This window comes from Sus scrofa, chromosome 2 (genome assembly GCF_000003025.6).
Source record: "Sus scrofa isolate TJ Tabasco breed Duroc chromosome 2, Sscrofa11.1, whole genome shotgun sequence".
Lineage (NCBI taxonomy): Eukaryota > Metazoa > Chordata > Mammalia > Artiodactyla > Suidae > Sus > Sus scrofa.
The window spans coordinates 64,663,115-64,682,850 of NC_010444.4; the positions used below are offsets into that span (position 1 = coordinate 64,663,115).

Below are 19,736 nucleotides of genomic sequence, written 5' to 3' on the forward strand. Positions count from 1 at the left end.
TTTTTTGAAACATGGACATTGTGGAGAAGTGAAATAAGTCAGAGAAAGACAAAGACTGTATGATCTCTTATACTAGTGGAATCAGAAAAAACCAAACTCATAGAAACAAAGGACAAATTGGTGGTTGCCAGGAACGGGAGGTTGGGGGGAGAGGTAATCGTTTTCAAAAGCTACAAACTTCCAGATACAAGATGAATTAGTTCTGGGGATGTAAGGGAGAGAGAATGGTGACTCTGATTAACTCTAGTTAACAATGCTATACTGTTGGGAGTTCCCGTTGTGGCGCAGTGGTTAACGAATCCGACTAGGAACCATGAGGTTGCGGGTTCGCTCCCTGCCTTGCTCAGTGGGTTAACAATCCGGCCTTGCCGTGAGCTGTGGTGTAGGTCGCAGATGAGGCTTGGATTCCGCGTTGCTGTGGCTCTGGCATAGGCCGGTGGCTACAGCTCCGATTCAACCCCTAGCCTGGGAACCTCCATATGCCTCGGGAGCGGCCCAAAAAATGGCAAAGAGACAAAAAAAAAAAAGTTCTCCCCACAAAATAAAAATTGTAACTATGTGAAGTGATTGATGGATGTTAACTAACCTTGTTGCAATAATCATTTTGCAATATATACATGTATCAAGTCATTACACTGTACACCTTAAACTTATACAATGCTATATGTCAATTAAATTTCAACAAATCTGGAAAAAATAAACGTTTTTTTTAATTTTTTTTTTTTTTTTTGTCTTTTGTCTTTTTGTTTTTGTTGTTGTTGCTATTTCTTGGGCCGCTCCCGCGGCATATGGAGGTTCCCAGGCTAGGGGTTGAATCGGAGCTACAGCCACCGGCCTACACCAGAGCCACAGCAACGCAGGATCCGAGCCACGTCTGCAACCTACACCACAGCTCACGGCAACGCCAGATTGTTAACCCACTGAGCAAGGGCAGGGACCGAACCTGCAACCTCATGGTTCCTAGTCGGATTCGTTAACCACTGCGCCACGACGGGAACTCCCTTAATTTTTTTCTTTTCACAACCATACCTACAGTATATGGAAGTTCCCAGGCCAAGGGTCAAATCAGAGCTGCAGCTGCAGCCTATGCTACTGCCACAACAACACCGGATCTGCAACCTAAGCCACAGCTTTCACCAATGCCAGATCCTTAACTCACTGAGTGAGGCCAGGGATCAAATCCACATCCTCACAGGTCCTTAACCCACTGAGCCACAACAGGAACTCCAAATTTTTTTTAACTTTAAGAAAATAATTCAGGAGTTCCCAGCGTGGCGCAGTGGTTAATGATTCCAACTAGGAACCATGAGGTTGCGGGTACGGTCCCTGGCCTTGCTCAGCGGGTCAATGATCTGGCGTTGCCGTGAGCTGTGGTGTGTAGGTTGCAGACAAGGCTTGGATCCCGCATTGCTGTGGCTCTGGCGTAGGCCGGCGGCTACAGCTCCCATTCAACCCCTAGCCTGGGAACCTCCATATGCCTCAGGAGCGGCCCAAAGAAATAGCAAAAAGACAAAAAAAAAAAAGGAAAAAAAGAAGATGATTCAGTGGTAGAAGGTGAGGAAAGGTAGGCTTTATCTGATGCATAAAACCTAGGAAAGGATTTTTTTTTTTTTTTTTGTAAGGCCACACTTGTGGCATATAGAAGTTCCCAGGCTAGGGGTCGAATCAGAGCTACAGCTATGAGCCTACACCATAGCCACAGCAACACCAGATCTGAGCTGCATCTGTGATCTACACCACAGCTCACAGCTACGACGGATCGTTACCCATTGAGTGAGGCCAGAGATCAAACCTGCATCCTCATGGATACTAGTCGGATTTGTTTCCACTAAGCCACAAGGGGAACTCCTAGGAAGGGAATTTTTGCTGTATGGCCTGGGCAGCAGAAGTGGAGCAAGACATCTGGGGATGGTCCAGGGGATTATCAAAGGCGGTACAGCCCCCAACAGGAGAATATCTAACTCATCTGTTTAGCCCCATAAAGTGATGTTCTGGACTCCCTTGGAACAAAAGGAAGAGGTTGAAGGCTAACTTTATTCTCTCTCCTGGTGATGTTTCTTTCCTACACTACCCCTGCCATCTCATGAGCAATTATTGTGTTGTTGTACAGGTCAAGAGCAGAACTGATGTGAAGGGACCAGGGAAATTTGGCTTAGAGAGTATTGGGGAGAAAGCTTTTTTTGTTCAGTTGTCATGGTGGGGGACAAAGCCTTTTTTTTTTTTTTTCTTTTCTTTTTTTTCTTTTTTTTTTTTTTCTTTTTTTGGTTTTTAGGTCTACACTTGCGGCATATAGAGGTTTCCAGGCTAAAGGTCCAATTGGAGCTACAGCTGCCAGCCACAGCCACAGCAATGTAGGTTCCAAGCTGAGTCGGCAACCTACACCACAGCTCACGGCAATACCAAATCCTTAACCCACAGAGCGAGGCCGGGGATCCAACCCGAATCCTCTTGCTTCCTAGTCAGATTTGTTTCCGCTACACCATGACGGGAACTCCAGAGGACAAAGTCTTGAAACCAATGACATATTGTAAAGTTCTGGCTCCCTAAGGGAGAGAGATGGGCTTGCTTTCTGTTATGTGGACTCCTAATGGAAGTGGGACTATGGGGGTGGCTGTCCTGGTGGTCATCCTCATCACTTAAAACTGAAATCACCTGATCTCTCCTAACCTGTGTGTCACCTCTTTGAACCCTACCAGTGTAGACCAGCACTCTGAGAGCTGTCCCTCCCTAGGAAGGACACGACGAGCCTGTTCTCTTTTCAGATGAAACCGGGTATCAAAAAGATCTTCTGCGTCTACTGGAAAGGCACAAAGGAGGGCGGCCACTGGTCACAGAGGGCTGTGTCTTGATGCAAGCAAATGAAACTCACACCACATGTAGCTCCACCCATCTGTCCAGTTTCGCTGTCCTCATGGCCTTCCACAGCCAGGTATGATGTGAACATTTAATTTCTCCAGCTAATCTTCTTTGAGGCTCTGCTAGGGGGCAATAAGTGCTATAAAGAATATTTTATTTTATCTTATAAGAAATCAACTATACTTTATAAAGAAAATTTTAAAAGAGCGTGTATATGGAGTGATTGCAGAGGGGTGCTACGCTGGATAGAGTGTTCAGAGAAGAGTTAAATATTAGAGCTGAAATCTGAAAATAAAGTCAGTAATATTATAATAGGGATGAATCTCAAAAATATATTGAGTGAAAGAAGCTAGACACAAAGGACCACATAATGTAGAATTCTACTTACATAAAACATCCAAATCCATAGAGAAAGAAAGCAAATTGGTGGTTTCTAGGGGCTGGGGGAAGGGGCGAATTGGGAGTAACTTCTTCATGGGCCTGGGGTTTTATTTGGGGGTGATAAAAATGTTTTGGATCTAGATAGAAGTGGTGATAAAACAACACCATGAATGTACTAAATGTCACTGAATTGTACAGTATAAAGTGGTTAATTTTGTATTATTTGGATTTTACCTCAATGAAAAAAGATCTCAGGGATTTCCCATTGTGCCTCAGTGGGTTAAGAACCCAACATAGTGTCCGTGAGGATGCGGGTTCCCTCCCTGTCCTTGTTCGTGGGTTAAGGATCTGGCATTCCCGCAAGCTGCACATGGGTAGCAGATGTAGCTCAAATCCGGCATTGCTGTGGGTGTGGTATAGGCCAGCAGTTGCAGTTCTGATTCAGCCCCTAGCCTGAGAACTTCCATATGCCATAGCTGCAGCCCTAAAAAGAAAAAAAAAAAGTATTGGGAAAGAGCATCCCAAGAAGAAATACATGTATGTGTAAAGGTCGTGAGAGAGAACAAACTTGGTGTGTTCCATAAAGAAATGTAATTGCAGTGGGGTGAACAAGAGGGAAGTGTAAGAAGTCAGGTTAAAGAGAAGGGAGCAGGGAAAATGTGTCAGATCTCCAATGCATGGTCAGAACATTTAGATTTCATACAAGTTGCAACTGGAAGGCAATAGAGGGTTTACACCAGGGATGCTGCATATTGATGTTATTGGAAGATACCTCTGGCTCCTGGGTCGAGAATGGATGGTGATGCAGCAGGAGTGGACTAGCAGAGAGTTGGTGGTGGTCAGGATTTGGGTGGCAGCAGCAGAGGTGGTGGGAGGAGGTTGAGTTGGACACATATTCCAGAAGTGGGGTCAAAGGACTTACTGATTACGTAGGTGGGGTGACAGCACACAGGAAATCCTGCATCCCTCCTCTCCCTGCAGAGACAGAGATGGTATGCCTATGTTTGAGGCTCCTCATTCAAAGGGGTGGGGGAGTATAATCTGAGAGCAGAAAAGTGTGACAGTGATCTCCTCTCTGCTGGTTCCCAGAAGCATGATCCTGCACTAAATGTGATCACCTACGTGGGGCTGAGCCTCTCTCTGCTGTGCCTCCTCCTGGCAGCCCTCACCTTCCTGTTGTGCAAACCCATCCAGAACACCAGCACCTCGCTCCACCTGCAGCTCTCCATCTGCCTCTTCCTGGCCCACCTAATCTTCCTCACAGCCATTGACCAAACAGAGCCCAAGGTACCAGCAGTATCCCAGAGGACTCTGTGCCCTGCCACAGGGGATGCTGAATTCATGGAGTTCATTATAATGCATTAATTAATGTAAATTATAATATGATATGTATAATATGTTATAATATATTTTATATATTAGATATAATAATATTATATATAATGCATTAATTCATACATAATGCATTAATTCAATAATACATGAGTTCATTATAAGTTCACTAATAAAATGGCCTTGGGTCCCAGAGGAAGGTGGGAGGAGTGGTACCAAGGTGGGCAGTGCTGGCATTGATTGTCAACCACATTTACTTTCAGTGAGCTCAATGACAGTTTAAAGGATAGGTCCCCGGGCCATGCTCCACCCCAACAATCCCTCCCAGTAATACCTTACTGTTCCCCCAGGTGCTGTGTGCCATCATTGCAGGTGCCTTACACTATCTCTACCTGGCCTCCTTCATCTGGATGCTGCTGGAGGGCCTGCACCTCTTCCTCACTGCACGCAACCTCATGGTGGTCAACTACTCCAGTGTGAATAAGTTCATGAAGAAGCTCATGTTCCCTTTAGGCTACGGAGTCCCAGCTGTGATTGTGGCTATTTCTGCAGCATTCAAGCCTCATCTTTATGGAACACCTGATCGGTGAGCTGGACCCTCATCCTGTGCCACAGACAGAACCGAAGACAGTGTTAATGATGATGACTGGATTGTCCACATCGAATGCACTCTACATTCCCCTTGAGTGTAAGGGCTCTAACCTCATTCCCAGTGAAGCAGGGAAAGAAGTAGAAGGTTCTGGAAGGAGAGAATTTTGCAGTTAGTTCCCAGCTTTATCCCTCCCATAGTTAGTGACCTCAAGTCCTCAAGTCCCCTCATTAGTAAAATGGAGATAATGGTCCTCTTCCTGGTTCCACCCTCACAATACTGGTGTGAAAATTCAACAGGACTGTGCTTGTGAAATGTTTAATGTAGTAATAACACATGGTAGTGAATAATCAAAGTCTTCAATGTCATCAGCTGACATTTTCAGGAAACCTTGGAAAAGTTCTCTGTTAGGAAAAGGTGTCACTTCATATCCATTTTGTGTGCTTTCTCTGATCTCTCTTTGTGTCCCCTTTCCCATTGTTCCCAGATGCTGGCTCCATACAGACCAGGGATTCATCTGGGGTTTCCTCGGCCCCGTCTGTGCCGTTATCTGTGTGAGTAACTATGTGGCTCTGATGTTCCTGACCTAAGAAGAAGTGCCAGACATGGGTGCAGGATAGCACAAGGGACATATATTTTCTCAGTTGTATGGTTTGATTTTTCCACCAGCTACAAATTAAATCCATGTGCAGGGAGGTGGGAATTGTGTGCAACTTACAGTGGACATGGAACATTTTAATTTGCATTCTACTTGGTCTGTTTTATTCCTGCAGGTGAATTTTGTCTTTTTTTTCTTGGTGCTATGGATTTTGAAAAGGAAGCTCTCCTCTCTCAATAGTGAAGTGTCAACCATCCAGAACATAAGGTAAGATGAAGTAAGTGGTATTTTCTAACCCCATTTTCCTCTACTCACCTGCCATTGGTCCCTCCTACATATCCACACAAACACACACCCAATAACCACACTATAGAGATTAGCACTGCCACTGCCATCTCCCATTGTCACAATTAATGAAAAGCTGTATTCACTCAAGTACAGGCTAAATTGCTGTAAACCACCCCCCCCCCAAAAAAGGAGTAAGATAGTTTATTTCATTCTCATGTTACAGTCCAGAGGTGAAGAGTCCAGGGCTAATGGGGAGGCTCTGCTCCACAAAGTGACGAAATTCTTTCTATTTTGTTGCCTCCCCATCCCATAGGGTATAATCTTTATCAATATTTCACCCTTGGGGAGGAGGTGACATGGAATTTGCAAGTATCCCATTAGCTAGACCTTGGTCACATAGTGACACCTAGCTGCAAGGTAAGCTGGGAAATGTAGTCTCTAACTGGGTAGCCATGTTTCCCTGATAAATCTCAAAAAGAGATCTAACACTAAAAGAAGAGAATGAGAAAAACCAGCAGTTTTTGCCACACAACACAAGAGGCAATAGGTTGGGGAAGGATTTTGATTAAAATATATTTTGTATAATATTATTTCAAAATATTGAGAGCTGTGTCTTTTTTTAATTTGCAACATCCGCCTTAATTTGAACATGCAATTTGTTGAGTTTTTCATTTTAATCACAAAAATAACACATTCGTTAAATTTTTTCAAAAGTTTTCGAAATATATAAAGTTAAAAGTGGAAGTGGCTTACTCTCTTTTCTCCTGCCACTTTCGCTTCCCAGGGAAGCCAGAGGTAACAAACTGTATGAGATATGTTTGATATTTTCCCAGCCATTTTTCTGTGCATTTTCTATAGTATAAACAGGCACACATACAACAGCATCACACTGCACTTTTCTCACTTGGGTAATATTATCTTTTAAAATTATGGATGTGGGAGTTCCCGTTGTGGCGCAGTGGTTAATGAATCCGACTAGGAACCATGAGGTTGCGGGTTCGGTCCCTGCCCTTGCTCAGTGGGTTAATGATCCGGCGTTGCCGTGAGCTATGGTGTAGGTTGCAGATGCGGCTCGGATCCCGTGTTGCTGTGGCTCTGGCGTAGGCCGGTGGCTACAGCTCCGATTCAACCCCTAGCCTGGGAACCTCTATATGCCGCTTGAGCGGCCCAAGAAATAGCAACAGCAACAACAACAACAACAAAAGACAAAAAATAAAAAAAAAATAAAAATAAAAATAAAATTATGGATGTATAGGGAGTTCCCATCATGGCTCAGTAAGTTAAGAACCCAGTGTTGTCTCTGTGAGGATGTGGATTCGATCCCTGGCCTCGATCAGTTAAGGGTTAAGGATCTGGTGTTGCCACAAGCTACAGCACAGGTTTCAAATATGGCTCAGGTCTGGTGTTGCTGTTGCCATGGCTGTGGTGTAGGCCACAGCTACAGCTCTGCTTTGACCCCTGGCCTAGGAACTTCCATATGCCATAGATGCAGCCATAAAAATTAATTAATTAATTAATTAATTCACTTAGGGATACATACATTTAAGGAGGGTGGCTTTACATCTTAGTTTGCCTGGGACAGTCCCAGTTTATGTTTGTCAATGCATTGTAATTATTAATAGCATCCTTTTTTATTGACGTCTAATTGATTTCCAATGTTGTGTTAGTTTCAGGTGTACAGCAAAGTGATTCAGTTACACATATATTCTATTTCAGATTCTTTTCCATTATAGGCTATTACAAGATATTGCATGGAGTTCCCTGAATAGCACCCCTTTTGATCTCAAAAGCCTCCCTATTTGAATAACAAATTATATGACCCCCATCTATAAATGATACATAAAGAGCTTTATATATATATATATACAGTTTTAGAATGCTTTATTCATGTTTGTAACTAATTTTGTTTTATCTGCTATCTTAAATATTTTCCATATGATAAAGTCTCATTTAATCTTTGCAAGCACACTGTGAAATAGGACTATTATAAAGATTAAGGCGTTCCTGTTGTGGTGCAGTGGAAACAAATCCAACTAGTATCCATGAGGATGCAAGTTTGATCCCTGGCCTCCCTCAGTGGGTTAAGGATCCGGCACTGCCAGGAGCTGTGGTGTAGGTCGCAGACGCAGCTCAGATCTCACATTGCTGTGGCTGTGATGTAGGCTGGCAGTTATAGCTCTGATTCCACCCCTAGCCTGGAAACTTTCATATGCCTAAAAAGCAAAAAAATAAAAATTAAATTTAAAAAAAGATTAAGGAACTGAGTTACAGAAAAGTAAAGTAAATTGCCCAAGGTCCCACAGTTAGTGCTGGCTTGAATTTAAACCCAGGCATTCTAGCTCCACAGTCCTTACCATTAACAGCTATGCTATACCAGTGTTCTTGTCCATTACTAGCTTTTTTACATTATCAATTATTACTCCCTTCAGGATGCTAACACTCAAAGCAACAGCTCAGCTCTTCATCCTGGGATGCACGTGGTGTCTGGGTATCTTTCAGCTGGGCCCAGCTGCCCACGTCATGGCCTACCTCTTCACCATCATCAATAGCCTTCAGGGATTCTTCATTTTCCTGGTGTATTGCCTCCTCAGCCAGCAGGTAGACATGGACCTGTCTCTTTATTGTTTTAAAGTTGAGAAAAATTTGTCAGTATGTACTTTAAGGAACACTTAACTCCATGTTCTCTAAATTTTCATATGAGCTTATGTGAACGCTACCTACATTTTCTCTACTGTGAGATGCTGTTGATTGTAAGATGCATTAATTTATTAATGGCTTTCAGAAAGTAAACAATTTCTACATCAAGGAAATATCATGTTTTTCATCAACTTTCCCGCTGGTAATAGTCATCTATTGCTATGTCACGAACATCCTCAAAAATCTCAGTGGCATAAACGCAAATATTTACTTTTCTCATTTTGGAGTCTGCAGGTTGATTGGGGTTCAGCTAATCTTAGCTGGACTCAGCTTGACTTGGCTCTAGAGTGCTGATCACATTCAGGTCTGTTTTTTGTGATCCTGAGGCTTGTAAGAAAAGGGAGAAGCTCCCCAACATAAGTTCCTCTCATAACAATGTCAAAGTCACAAGAAAGCAAGCCTCAGTGGGCGAGGCAATTCTGCCTGCATATCACCTCCATTGAACAATATCTCATTGTCCAAAGAAGGTCTCCTGTCCAAGTCCAAAGTCAACAGGAGAAAAACGTTCCTGGAGTTCCCGTCGTGGCGCAGTGGTTAACGAATCCGACTAGGAACCACGAGGTTGTAGATTCCATCCCTGGCCTCGCTCAGTGGGTTAAGGATCCCGTGTTGCCATGAGCTGTGGTGTAGGTTGCAGACACGGCTCAGATCCCGAGTTGCTGTGGCTCTGGTGTAGGCTGGTGGCTACAGCTCTGATTCGACCCCTAGCCTGGGAACCTCCATATGCCGCGAGAGTGGCCCAAGAAATGGCAAAAAAAAAAAAGAGAAAAATGTTCCATCCACCATGAGGCTAAGACAGAATATAATACTACTACAGAAGAGTTAATAACTGAGATCAATAAAGCAATCTAGGAGTTCCCACTGTGGCTCAGCAGGTTAAGAACTCAACACAGTGCCATGAAGAGGTGGGTTCAATCCCTGGTTTCTGAGTTCCCATTGTGGCACAGCAGAAACAAATCCGACTAAGATCCATGAGAATGTGGGTTCAATGCCTGGCATTGTCCAGTGGGTCAGGATCTGGCATTGCCAGTGAGCCGTGGTGTAGGTCACAGATGCGGCTCAGCTCTCACGTTGCTGAGGCTGTGGCATAGGCTGGCAGCTACAGCTCCAATTCGCCCCCTAGCCTGGGAACTTCCATATGCCATATGCTTTTTAGGTGTGGCCCTAAAAAGCAAAAAATAAACATTAAAAAATAAATAAATAAATTTTTTTTTTTTAAATCCCTGGCCTCAATCAGCGGATTAAGGGTCTGGCTTTGCCACAAGCTTTGGCATAGGTCACAGATGTAGCTTGGATCCAGCATTGCTGTTGCTATGGTGTAGGCCAGCAGCTGCAGCTCTGATTCAGCCCCTAGTCTGGGAACTTCCATATCCCGCAGGTGTGGTCATAAAAAGAAAAACATAAAATAAAGCAATTTACCACACCACTTAGCATGAATTCTTAAACACATTTCCATGTGATGGTGTAGTCTCTCTACTAATGTTTTAATAGCTTTATAATGAAATTACACAAGACAGTTTTTTGAATATTTTATCATGAATATTTTCAAACACAGAAAAGAATTATGTGGAGAATACACACCTACAACCACCTAGATTCTGTGAGTAACATTTGGTACATTTGTTTTTCACATATCAGTCCATGTATCTCTTCTTCTTCTTCTATTTTTTTTGTCTTTTTAGAGCTATACCTGTGGCATATGGAGGTTCCCAGGCTAGGGAATCGAATCAGAGCTGTAGCTGCCAGCCTATGCCACAGCTCACGGCAATACTGGTTCCTTAACCCACTGAGCAAGGCCAGGGATCGAACCCGCGTCCTAATGGATACTAGTTGGGTTTGTTACCCACTGAGCCACGACGGGAACTCCAGTGTATCTATTCTTCTATCCATCCATCCACTTCATTGTAAACAGTGGTAGCTTACTTGTATAGCCAAAGAAAACTGTAAGCAACTCTCTTCAGTGGATTATGCACCTGAGTGAGCACAGTGAAAAAGACATTTATAGGTACTCTTCCCTAGTTCATCTAAGTTTCTGAGGCATCTCACAGTGTGAGCTTCCAGTTTTTCAAAATGTATATTTTGTATTCAACATGGCTACTAAGCACAAACCAATTCACCTCTCTGTAGCTGAACAAAAGAAACAGTATTTCAGGCATTTGGGAAATACTGTCTGCTTTTGGATTGTTGAGATAAACCTCTAAGATGGTGCCTTACTATAAAGAAGATGTGCTACATATATAGAGTGGAATACTACTCAGTCGTTAAAAACAAAGAAATAATGCCATTTGCAGTAACAACAGGGATGCATCTAGATATTCTCATTCTAAGTGAAGTTAGAAAAAGACAAATATCACATGATATCATTTATATGTGGAATCTAAAGTATGACACAAATGCATCTATTTACAAAACAGAAACAGATTCACAGGCATAGAAAGCAGACTTGTGGTTGCAAGGTGTAGGGGGTTGGGGAAAGAATGGAGTGGAAGGTTGGAGTTAGTAGATGTAAACTATTATATGTAGAATGGATGGACAATAAGATCCTACTGTATACCACAGGGAACTGTATTCAATATCCTGTGACAAATCATAATGGAAAAGAATATGAAAAAGAATGTATATATACATTTTGCTATATAGAAGGAATTAACACAACATTTTAAGTCAACTGTATTTCAATAAAAACAAAATAAGAGAGGGTGCCTTACTAAGGGGTGCTCAGGAGTAATGTGGACTGCCTGCTGGCTCTAAAATTGAACCCCAAGCAAGATGCTACCCTACTGTGTACTATTGAACTAAGTTAACATATTTCTACCTAGATTTAGTTAAGTAGCACTACATCTATAGAACTGGATACTATACAACCAATAAATATAACGTAAAAGACTGAAAGAAACCCCAATGAAACTGAGATGTACATGATCCAGGCCAGGAGGTATAATGGCTGTATGAAGATATTCAAGCAACTGAAGAAATACAAAATCACCCAAGTTCTTTATCTGTACTTCTCAAATACCATGAAGAAGACACATAGTGCAAGGATTCTTTTGCTGAGTTCAGCCACTAAGATTTTGGGGTTGTTTGTTACTGCAGCAAAACATGTCCTGACTGATACTCTTTTTTTCCTGATACTCCTTTTCCTATTCTACTCCTTTTCCTCCTCCCCCTCTTCTTCCTCCTCCTTTTTCTCCTCCTCCTCTCTCTTCTGTCTCTCTTCCTCCTCCCTTCTCTCCCTCATCCCCTCATTCCCTCCACTTTTCCTCAGCTCTGCATCTACATGCCTCAAAAACCAAACTGGGAGGAGTTCCCATCATAGCTCAGCAGAACTGAATCTAACTAGTATCCACAAGGACGTGGGTTCAATCCCTGGCCTCGCTCAGTGGGTTAAGGATCACAGATGTGGCTCAGATCTGGCATTGCTATGGCTGTGATGTAGGCCCGGGGCTACAGTTCCAATTCAGCCCCTGCCTGAGAACCTCCATATGCCGTGGGCGTGGCCCTAAAAATACAAAAAAAAAAAATGGGAAATGAAGAACAGATCCTCAGAGGATGAAGACGAGAAAAAGACTGAGCTGACAGAGCAGTCATTTCCTAGAAAGCAAAAGATGAGCATAGGCTTAGAACAATTAAAAGTTAATTTTGTCCCAACACAAGAATATCTTATGACTGGAAGGATACTCGAAATATGTTAGTGAAAAAGCAAATTTCGAGAGTTTCCATTGTGGCTCAGCAGGTTAAGAACCCAGTAGCAGGAATTCCCATCGTGGTGCAGTGGAAACAAATCCAACTAGGAACTATGAGGTTGCAGATTTGATCCCTGGCCTTGCTCAACGGATTAAGGATCTGGCATTGCCATGAGCTGTGGTGTAGGTAGCAGATGCGGCTTGGATCTGGCGTTGCTGTGGCTGTTTTGTAAGCCAGCAGCTACAGCTCTGATTGGACCCCTAGCCTGGGAACCTCCATATGCCACGGGTGTGGCCCTAAAAAGACAAAAGACAAAAAAAAAAAAGAAGAAGAACCCAACAGTGTCCATAAGGATGCAGGTTCAATTCCTGGTCTCACCCAGTGGGTTAAAGATCTTGTGTTGCCACCAGCTTCAGTATAGGCTGCACACTTGGCTCAGGTCTGTCATTGCTGTGGCTGTGGTGTGGGCTGGCAGCTGCAACTCCAATTTGACCCCTAGCCCAGGAGTTTTCATATGCCACAAGTACAAAGGTAAAAAGAGGGGAAAAAAAGAAATTTTCAAAATGTTGCTTCAGAAGGCTTCCTTTTTTATATAACATATATAAATATTCATTGCTTATATTATTGTTATGTATTTATTTATATGTGAGTAGTGGTGTCTACGGAAAACACCAATTATTCTCAAGCAATTTTGCCACCCCCAGGGGGAATATTTATCAATGTCTGGGGACGTTTTTGATTGTCACATTTAGAGGGAGGGGTACTACTGTCACTGATTGGGTATAGACCAGAGATAATTGCTAAATATCCTACAGTGCATAGGATAGTCCTTATTACAAAGGATGATCCAACTCAAAATGTAAGTAATGCCAAGTGGGAAACCTAGATGAAGCAGAAGCTATTCATGGCCCTCTCATATCCCTTTGCATTTTATTCTACATGCCCCAGGTTGCTTTTTGAAAACACCTGTGACTCTGTGCCCATGGGCTTCTTACTATCCATAAGACATGCCTGGTCCATGCATGGGGAAAGCTGGTGATTCTAGAGAGTAATGGCCCTTGAGAGCAGCCATCAACCAATGACTGATGGGAGCTAATAGAAAGATGGCCCAGCTCCCTTGTCCCTGAGGCGGGATGACTCTGAGGTGCGCCTTTTGTTGTCTCCAAAGCCCCCAGTGGGTCTGAACCCCAGTTGTCCACAGTGGAAACACAGTGGAAAGGATTACTGACCCTTTGCTAGCTGCCTTCCCTTCCCTACCTCACTTCCCCACTGATCTGTTGGTGTTTCCTGGGATCACCCCTCAAATGAATTCTTTACAGTTTACAATCTCAGGGCCAGCCTGTGGGGAACCCCAAACCAGGGCACATGGAAGGATACCACCAAAATCTGACCAGCGATTTTTCACTAGATTGAGGAATTATGTGTGGCTTTTTTCTTCCTTTGTTTATGCATATTTTGTAAATTTTCTACAACAAAGATGTATTCTGTAATATGAAAAAATTATGGTGTTAAAATATGCATAACATACATTTTACCATTTTAACAATGTTTAAGTGTACAGGTCAGTGGCATTAAAAACATTCACATTGTCATACAACCATCACCACCATCCATTCCAGAACTTTTCGATCATTCCAAACTGAAACCCTATACCCCTTAAACAATAAGGCCCCATTCTCCCCTGCCAAGCCCCTGGTAACTGCTATTCTACTTTCTGTCTCAATTAATTTGACTATTATGAGGCTCTCATACATGTGAATTATACAATATTTGTCCTTTGGTGTCTGGCTTATGTATCTCACTGGTGTAATGTCTTCAGGGTGCATCCATGTTGCAGCATATTTCAAAAGTTTATTTCTTCTTAAGGCTTATTCCACACCATGCATATAGCACATTTTGTAGGAAAGTGTTTTTAATCATGTCTCTATCCTCTTCCTAACTCACTGACTTTTCTCCTCTCCCTTGTTATAATAAAAACAATCCTGGTATTTCTTTCGATGTTCCAGGTCCAAAAGTGGTTTGGAGAGATCATCAAATCTAAATCTGAATCTGAGACTCATACACTTTCCAGTAGGTTTGGTCCCGATTCAAAATCCAGTGAGGTAAGAAGACTTGTGATTTATTCTAATGTTCCCCACGTCCACCCCCAACACTCTTAACTTCCTCTCCTTGTCTTAGTACAAGCTCCCTTTCTTGCAGAGTATGAGGAAGGGTTCTTTTTCTGATGACCTGGTTTGCATTCCTCATCACCACTGTATTTTTTCTCAGTGACTCTCCTGCTTACTAATGCTGGTTAGGCTGGATTTTGTATATATTCTTGTCATTCAAAGTATGGGTAAAACATATCACCAGCATTACTACCATCTAAAGCAGAATCCTTGGAGTTCCCACTGTGGCTCAGTGGGTTAAGACCCTGATGTAGCCTCAGTGAAGATGTAGGTTCAATCCCTGGCTTTGCTCAGTGGGTTAAGGATCCAGTGTGGTGGCAAGCTACAGCATAGTTCACAGATGCAACTTGGATCCCATGTCGTTGTGGCTGTGGTGTAAGTCAGGAGCTACAGCTCCAATTCGACCCCTAGAATGGGAACGTCCATATGCTGCAGGTATAGCCATAAAAAGAAAAAGAAAAAAAATTTAGAATCCTTTAAAGAGAGACTTACTATCATAGACATAGCAGAGTGGTCATCATCCCCCAGATCTCACTGTCTCATTGAGATGGGGGACTGGGAGTCCCCATTGTGGCACAGTGGCTAACGAATCCGATTAGGAACCATGAGGTTGTAGATTCCATCCCTGGCCTCGCTCAGTGGGTTAAGGATCCCGTGTTGCCATGAGCTGTGGTGTAGGTCACAGACACGGCTCAGATCCCGTGTTGCTGTGGCTCTGGTGTAGGCTGGTGGCTACAGCTCTGATTCGACCCCTAGCCTGGGAACCTCCATATGCCACGGGAGTGGCCCAAGAAATGACAAAAAGACCAAAAAAAAAAAGAGGGGGGGACTGGAGCCCCATGGAATTAGGGATCCAGGAGAGGAATTCCACCACAGACACTCTATATAGTTATAGGGGATGACTGCATGTGATGATGGGACCTTTCCAGGAAAGAAAATGGTCCTGTTAGAAAGGGAACCTCTCTGGAATTTGGTTGCTGAGTTTTGTTTTTGTTTTTGTTTTATCTTTTTCTCTTTTCTAGGGCCACACCCTCGGCATATGGAGGTTCCCAGGCTAGGAGCTGTAGCCGCAGGCCTACACCAGAGCCACAGCAACACAGGCTCCAAGCCGAGTCTGCGACCTACACCACAGCCCACAGCAACGCCAGGTCCTTAACCCACTGAGTGAGGCCAGGGATTGAACCCACAACCTAGTCGGATTCGTTAACCACTGAGCCACAACGGGAACTCCTGGTTGCTGGTTTTTGTCTGTTCTTCCATTGAGCTAACTCAAGATCAGTGCATCAGTGCTTCAAGAAATGAGCTTCTAGCACTATCTGAGTCTTCTCCCCACAGTTGTCCCTTAATTGCTCTTTTAGAGAAATGAGAGAACCTGCTTGCAAGAAGGTATGTCACTAAATGAGCTGGATGGGCTCCAAAGCTCATAATCCATAAAAATTCTCCCAATTTTGTTTGTTTTTATGCCTTCCATGTACATGCCTTTCACATCTGCTGGCCAAAGAGCCTTAGAATATGTTATTTTTAAGCCAAACAAAACTGAGAAATTTCTGATACATTGTATTCTACATTTCTTGAGCAAATATGGCGTTTTCTTCAGCAGGGGAAATACTGAGGTCACCGAAGAAATGTCTGTTCCTTATCCGAGAGAGGAAAAGGGAATTCATCCCAAATCTTTCCAAAAGGACCAAGAGGAAAATGGAACCAGGAAAAAGTTTTATGGCAGGCATGGCAGCTAATCAGAAAACAGTTTTATAAATATTTAGCTTAATCATTCTAATCGCTTCCTGGCCTTTTGGCTAAGATCAAGTGTAAGCTTAATCGTTCTCAATAATAGTAAAATTGTGGTAGGTGCTAGCCATTGGCTGTGACCTTTGAAACGTTCCCAGATAATCCAAAATAATCCCCAAAACTACCAGCACTCCAGCTACTGGTTTCCCATGGTGAATAAGGAAAATTTTTTAAATTATTATTGTTAACATTATGGAAATTGAATAAGATGGGTATGTCTTTAAAAGAGGAGATAAATCATATATTCATACATTTTGTATTTATTTTATCTTTTATATGTAGCTGCATTTAAGAAATACATTTGCTTTAATTAAGAGAATTTCTTAAGCTTTTATTTTTCTAAGCACAGACTGCGAGTAAACAGCTAACAAAACACTTTGTCCTCCACAGACAAATTTGATCTTGGGTTAACCTTCTAGCTCTGTTCCCCAGAAACTTGATAATGTTGGAAGGTAAATTGTGTAACAAGGGAATAATGTTTATGGGAAAAGTCATGCTTGACTGGACAGGAAGTCCTGGGAATGAACCGTAAATACCAGGGGAAAAAGCATGGCTTCATATAACGACTTTTATAACTAAGCCAATAATTCCTATTCTCATGGACTACTGCAAGAGATTATTTGTTCCTCTCTGGAGCTTGAGGACTTTAAACTAAACTGTAACTTGTAGGGGGCAAAGAGAATATTTGTTGAGTTCTAAAATGTGCCAGACACTATTATAGGCAATGGACATACAAAAGCAGCAATACCAACACAGTCCCGACCTGGAAGGAGCTTAGAGTCTAGCCTTTCTTCATGGCCAAAAACAATACAGAGAACTGAAATTATATGATGGGATCCTATATCCAAAGTTTTTTGCATAAAAAAATACTTCTTCATCCTGGATGTTTGAGAAATCTTCCCACTATAAGTTAAAGATGGCCACACTTGTCCTAGAATTCCAAAATGCTAGGATACTATGCCATCCTTGCCTGATGAATGGAGCTTTCCAACTTTAACCTGTTCCTGCTGTACCTCTCTGTTTTGTTTTTTGTTTGCTTGTTTGTTTGTTTTATCCTTATATTTACCTTTAATCTACACATCTTTTGTTTTCCAGAACAAGCAAAGATAAAAATATTAAAAGCCAAAACATTAAACTCCACATGGAAATTCATGCCTGTGGATCTGGTTGGCATGATGAAGAATGAAAGTGGGAACAAGGAGAACCATTACACATGTCATCCCTGGAGAGGACATGTTTAACCTTTACTTCCTGAAGTGTTTATTCTTCATGATGGGCTCTCAATAAGTGTGTGTTCAATTGGATTTCTCTTCATTATGATTTATTTAATCATAAATGATTTATCAATGCTTGTTTCTGAATACGCAATCATGACCATTGCAAATACTCCTTGGACTTTTTGTAAATGAGGAAGCCTCTTTCAAGGCCTTTTTTCAAGTTCTTACTCTCTCTCTCATCCGAAACTTACTCCTTAAACTCATCTAGTCCCTCAAACCTTCAGCTTCTTCCAAACCATCAGCTTTATCTCTTTTCTTATCCAGACAAAATCTTGTGATCAACCATATCAAATGATTCTCTCTCACACTTGCAACACCTTTGCTTCCTCCTTCTAATTCCATACCTACCTGGGAAAACCTAAATCTGGGACTGATCCAATCATGGAAGCCACTGTGGACTGTCTCCTCACAGCCAGCACCACCACCACCACATAGTCCTAATTAACAAAATTTGATTGTTTTCATATTTGGAACAGCCATATGCCTGGGCTTAGGATATCAGTTGAGATTGGTTTAAGCCCAGTGATTCTCAACTGGAGGTGATTTCTCCCCACCATTAGGAACATTTAGCAATGTCTGGAGATACCTACTTGAACATAATTTTTCTCCTTGAGAAAAATAAAGACAAATTTGAAATACCTTGGTAGCAGCAGATTAAGGATCTGACATTTCCATTGCTGTGGCATGGGTTCAGTCCCTGGCCCCAGAACTTCTGCATGCCACAGACACAGTCAAAAAAAAATAAATAAAGGCAAATTCAAGGAGAGCTTGCCTATTACTTCCTAGTTGCAGCTGCTATCATATAATAATACAATACTTGGAGAGAACATATCATGGACATACTAAGGATGGAAGACTAAAAAGAAAAAAATAACTTGGGCTTTTGTGACACTGTTGGGTTGCTGATCAGTCCTTGAATTTTTTTCATAGGCAAGACAAATAAATCCCTTTTGTTAAATGACTTGCAACCTAAACCATCCTTTTTTATGAACCAACCATGTCTCTTCTCCACTCTCCATCAGGGCAGTGAGATCCCAGAATCATTCAGCAGGAGCCATTACAAATGTATGCTTTCTTATATAAACAAGATCTTCCAGGCTACCTGAAACTCATTCTTCCTATCACTTGTTGACTTCCCCACGTGTAGAGTTCCAGTTTTTCAGTTCTTTACTCTTTCTGCATCCCCTTTCTGCATATAAGGTAGAAGACCTTGTCGCCTACTTCACAGAGAAAATAAGCATCAGCTGATGGGAGCTCCCTTAACCTTCTGACATCCCTTACAAATCTACCCACATCCACACCTATCTTTGATTCCTTCTCCCATTGACGCCCATCGTCTCCTCCTCCATTCTTCCACAGCAGCAGAGGGGTCCTTTTTCTTGTTGAAAAACTAACCTCCCTGTATGTGATTTCAATCTTGTTCCCTCCTGCTTCTTTGGGATCTTTTCTCTATTGATAATCTCCTCTCTCTCCTGAGTCTTCCACCTTTCTCACGTCCTCTCTGCTGGGCCTTCCTCAGTGGTATTTATATGCTAAAGATGGATGAGCAAACTTTTTCTGTAAAGGTCCAGATAATAAATATTTTAGACTTTCAGACCTTATATAGAGATCGATAGATAGGTAGATAGATAACCTCACTCTATTCAGACGTAATAGATGCATGTGATATATTGTAAAGGGATATATGTATATATCACTTTAGAAATGCAAAAACATTCCTAGGTCCTTGCTGGCCATACCAAAACAGGCTGCAGGCAGGATTTGACACACATACCCCAGGTTATAGTTTGCTGGCCCCCATGATAAAGACAGATGGCAGATTCTAGGAAAATAGCCACCTGCACAGTCTCAGTTCCCCTCCACTCCCTACCCTAATATATCTACCTCTTTGAACCAAAAGTCTCCTGGGACTAATGGCAGCTGGATGGGCATGAGAATATTATCTCTGGGGGAATCCCCAAAGGGAAATCTGGGGTTGCAATGTCTCCCCCATGCACCAGGTGGAAAGTTCCAAAATAAGCTGAAGAGCAGTCTGGTGAAAATCAGACACAGTTTATCCTAGGACAAGTCTGACCCAC

General features: G+C 42.5%; 1 protein-coding gene across 1 annotated transcript in view; it reads left to right on the plus strand.

The window, feature by feature from the left end:
• ADGRE3 (adhesion G protein-coupled receptor E3) overlaps positions 1-19,252 on the plus strand; it is a 59,121-nt gene extending 39,869 nt beyond the window's left edge. Inside the window, 9 exon segments of the mRNA XM_021083689.1 lie at positions 2,763-2,829; positions 2,832-2,929; positions 4,327-4,524; positions 4,920-5,155; positions 5,646-5,712; positions 5,932-6,023; positions 8,474-8,642; positions 14,432-14,527; positions 17,477-19,252. Of these exon segments, the coding sequence (XP_020939348.1) occupies positions 2,763-2,829; positions 2,832-2,929; positions 4,327-4,524; positions 4,920-5,155; positions 5,646-5,712; positions 5,932-6,023; positions 8,474-8,642; positions 14,432-14,527; positions 17,477-17,491 (1,038 nt within the window). The 3' untranslated portion in view covers positions 17,492-19,252.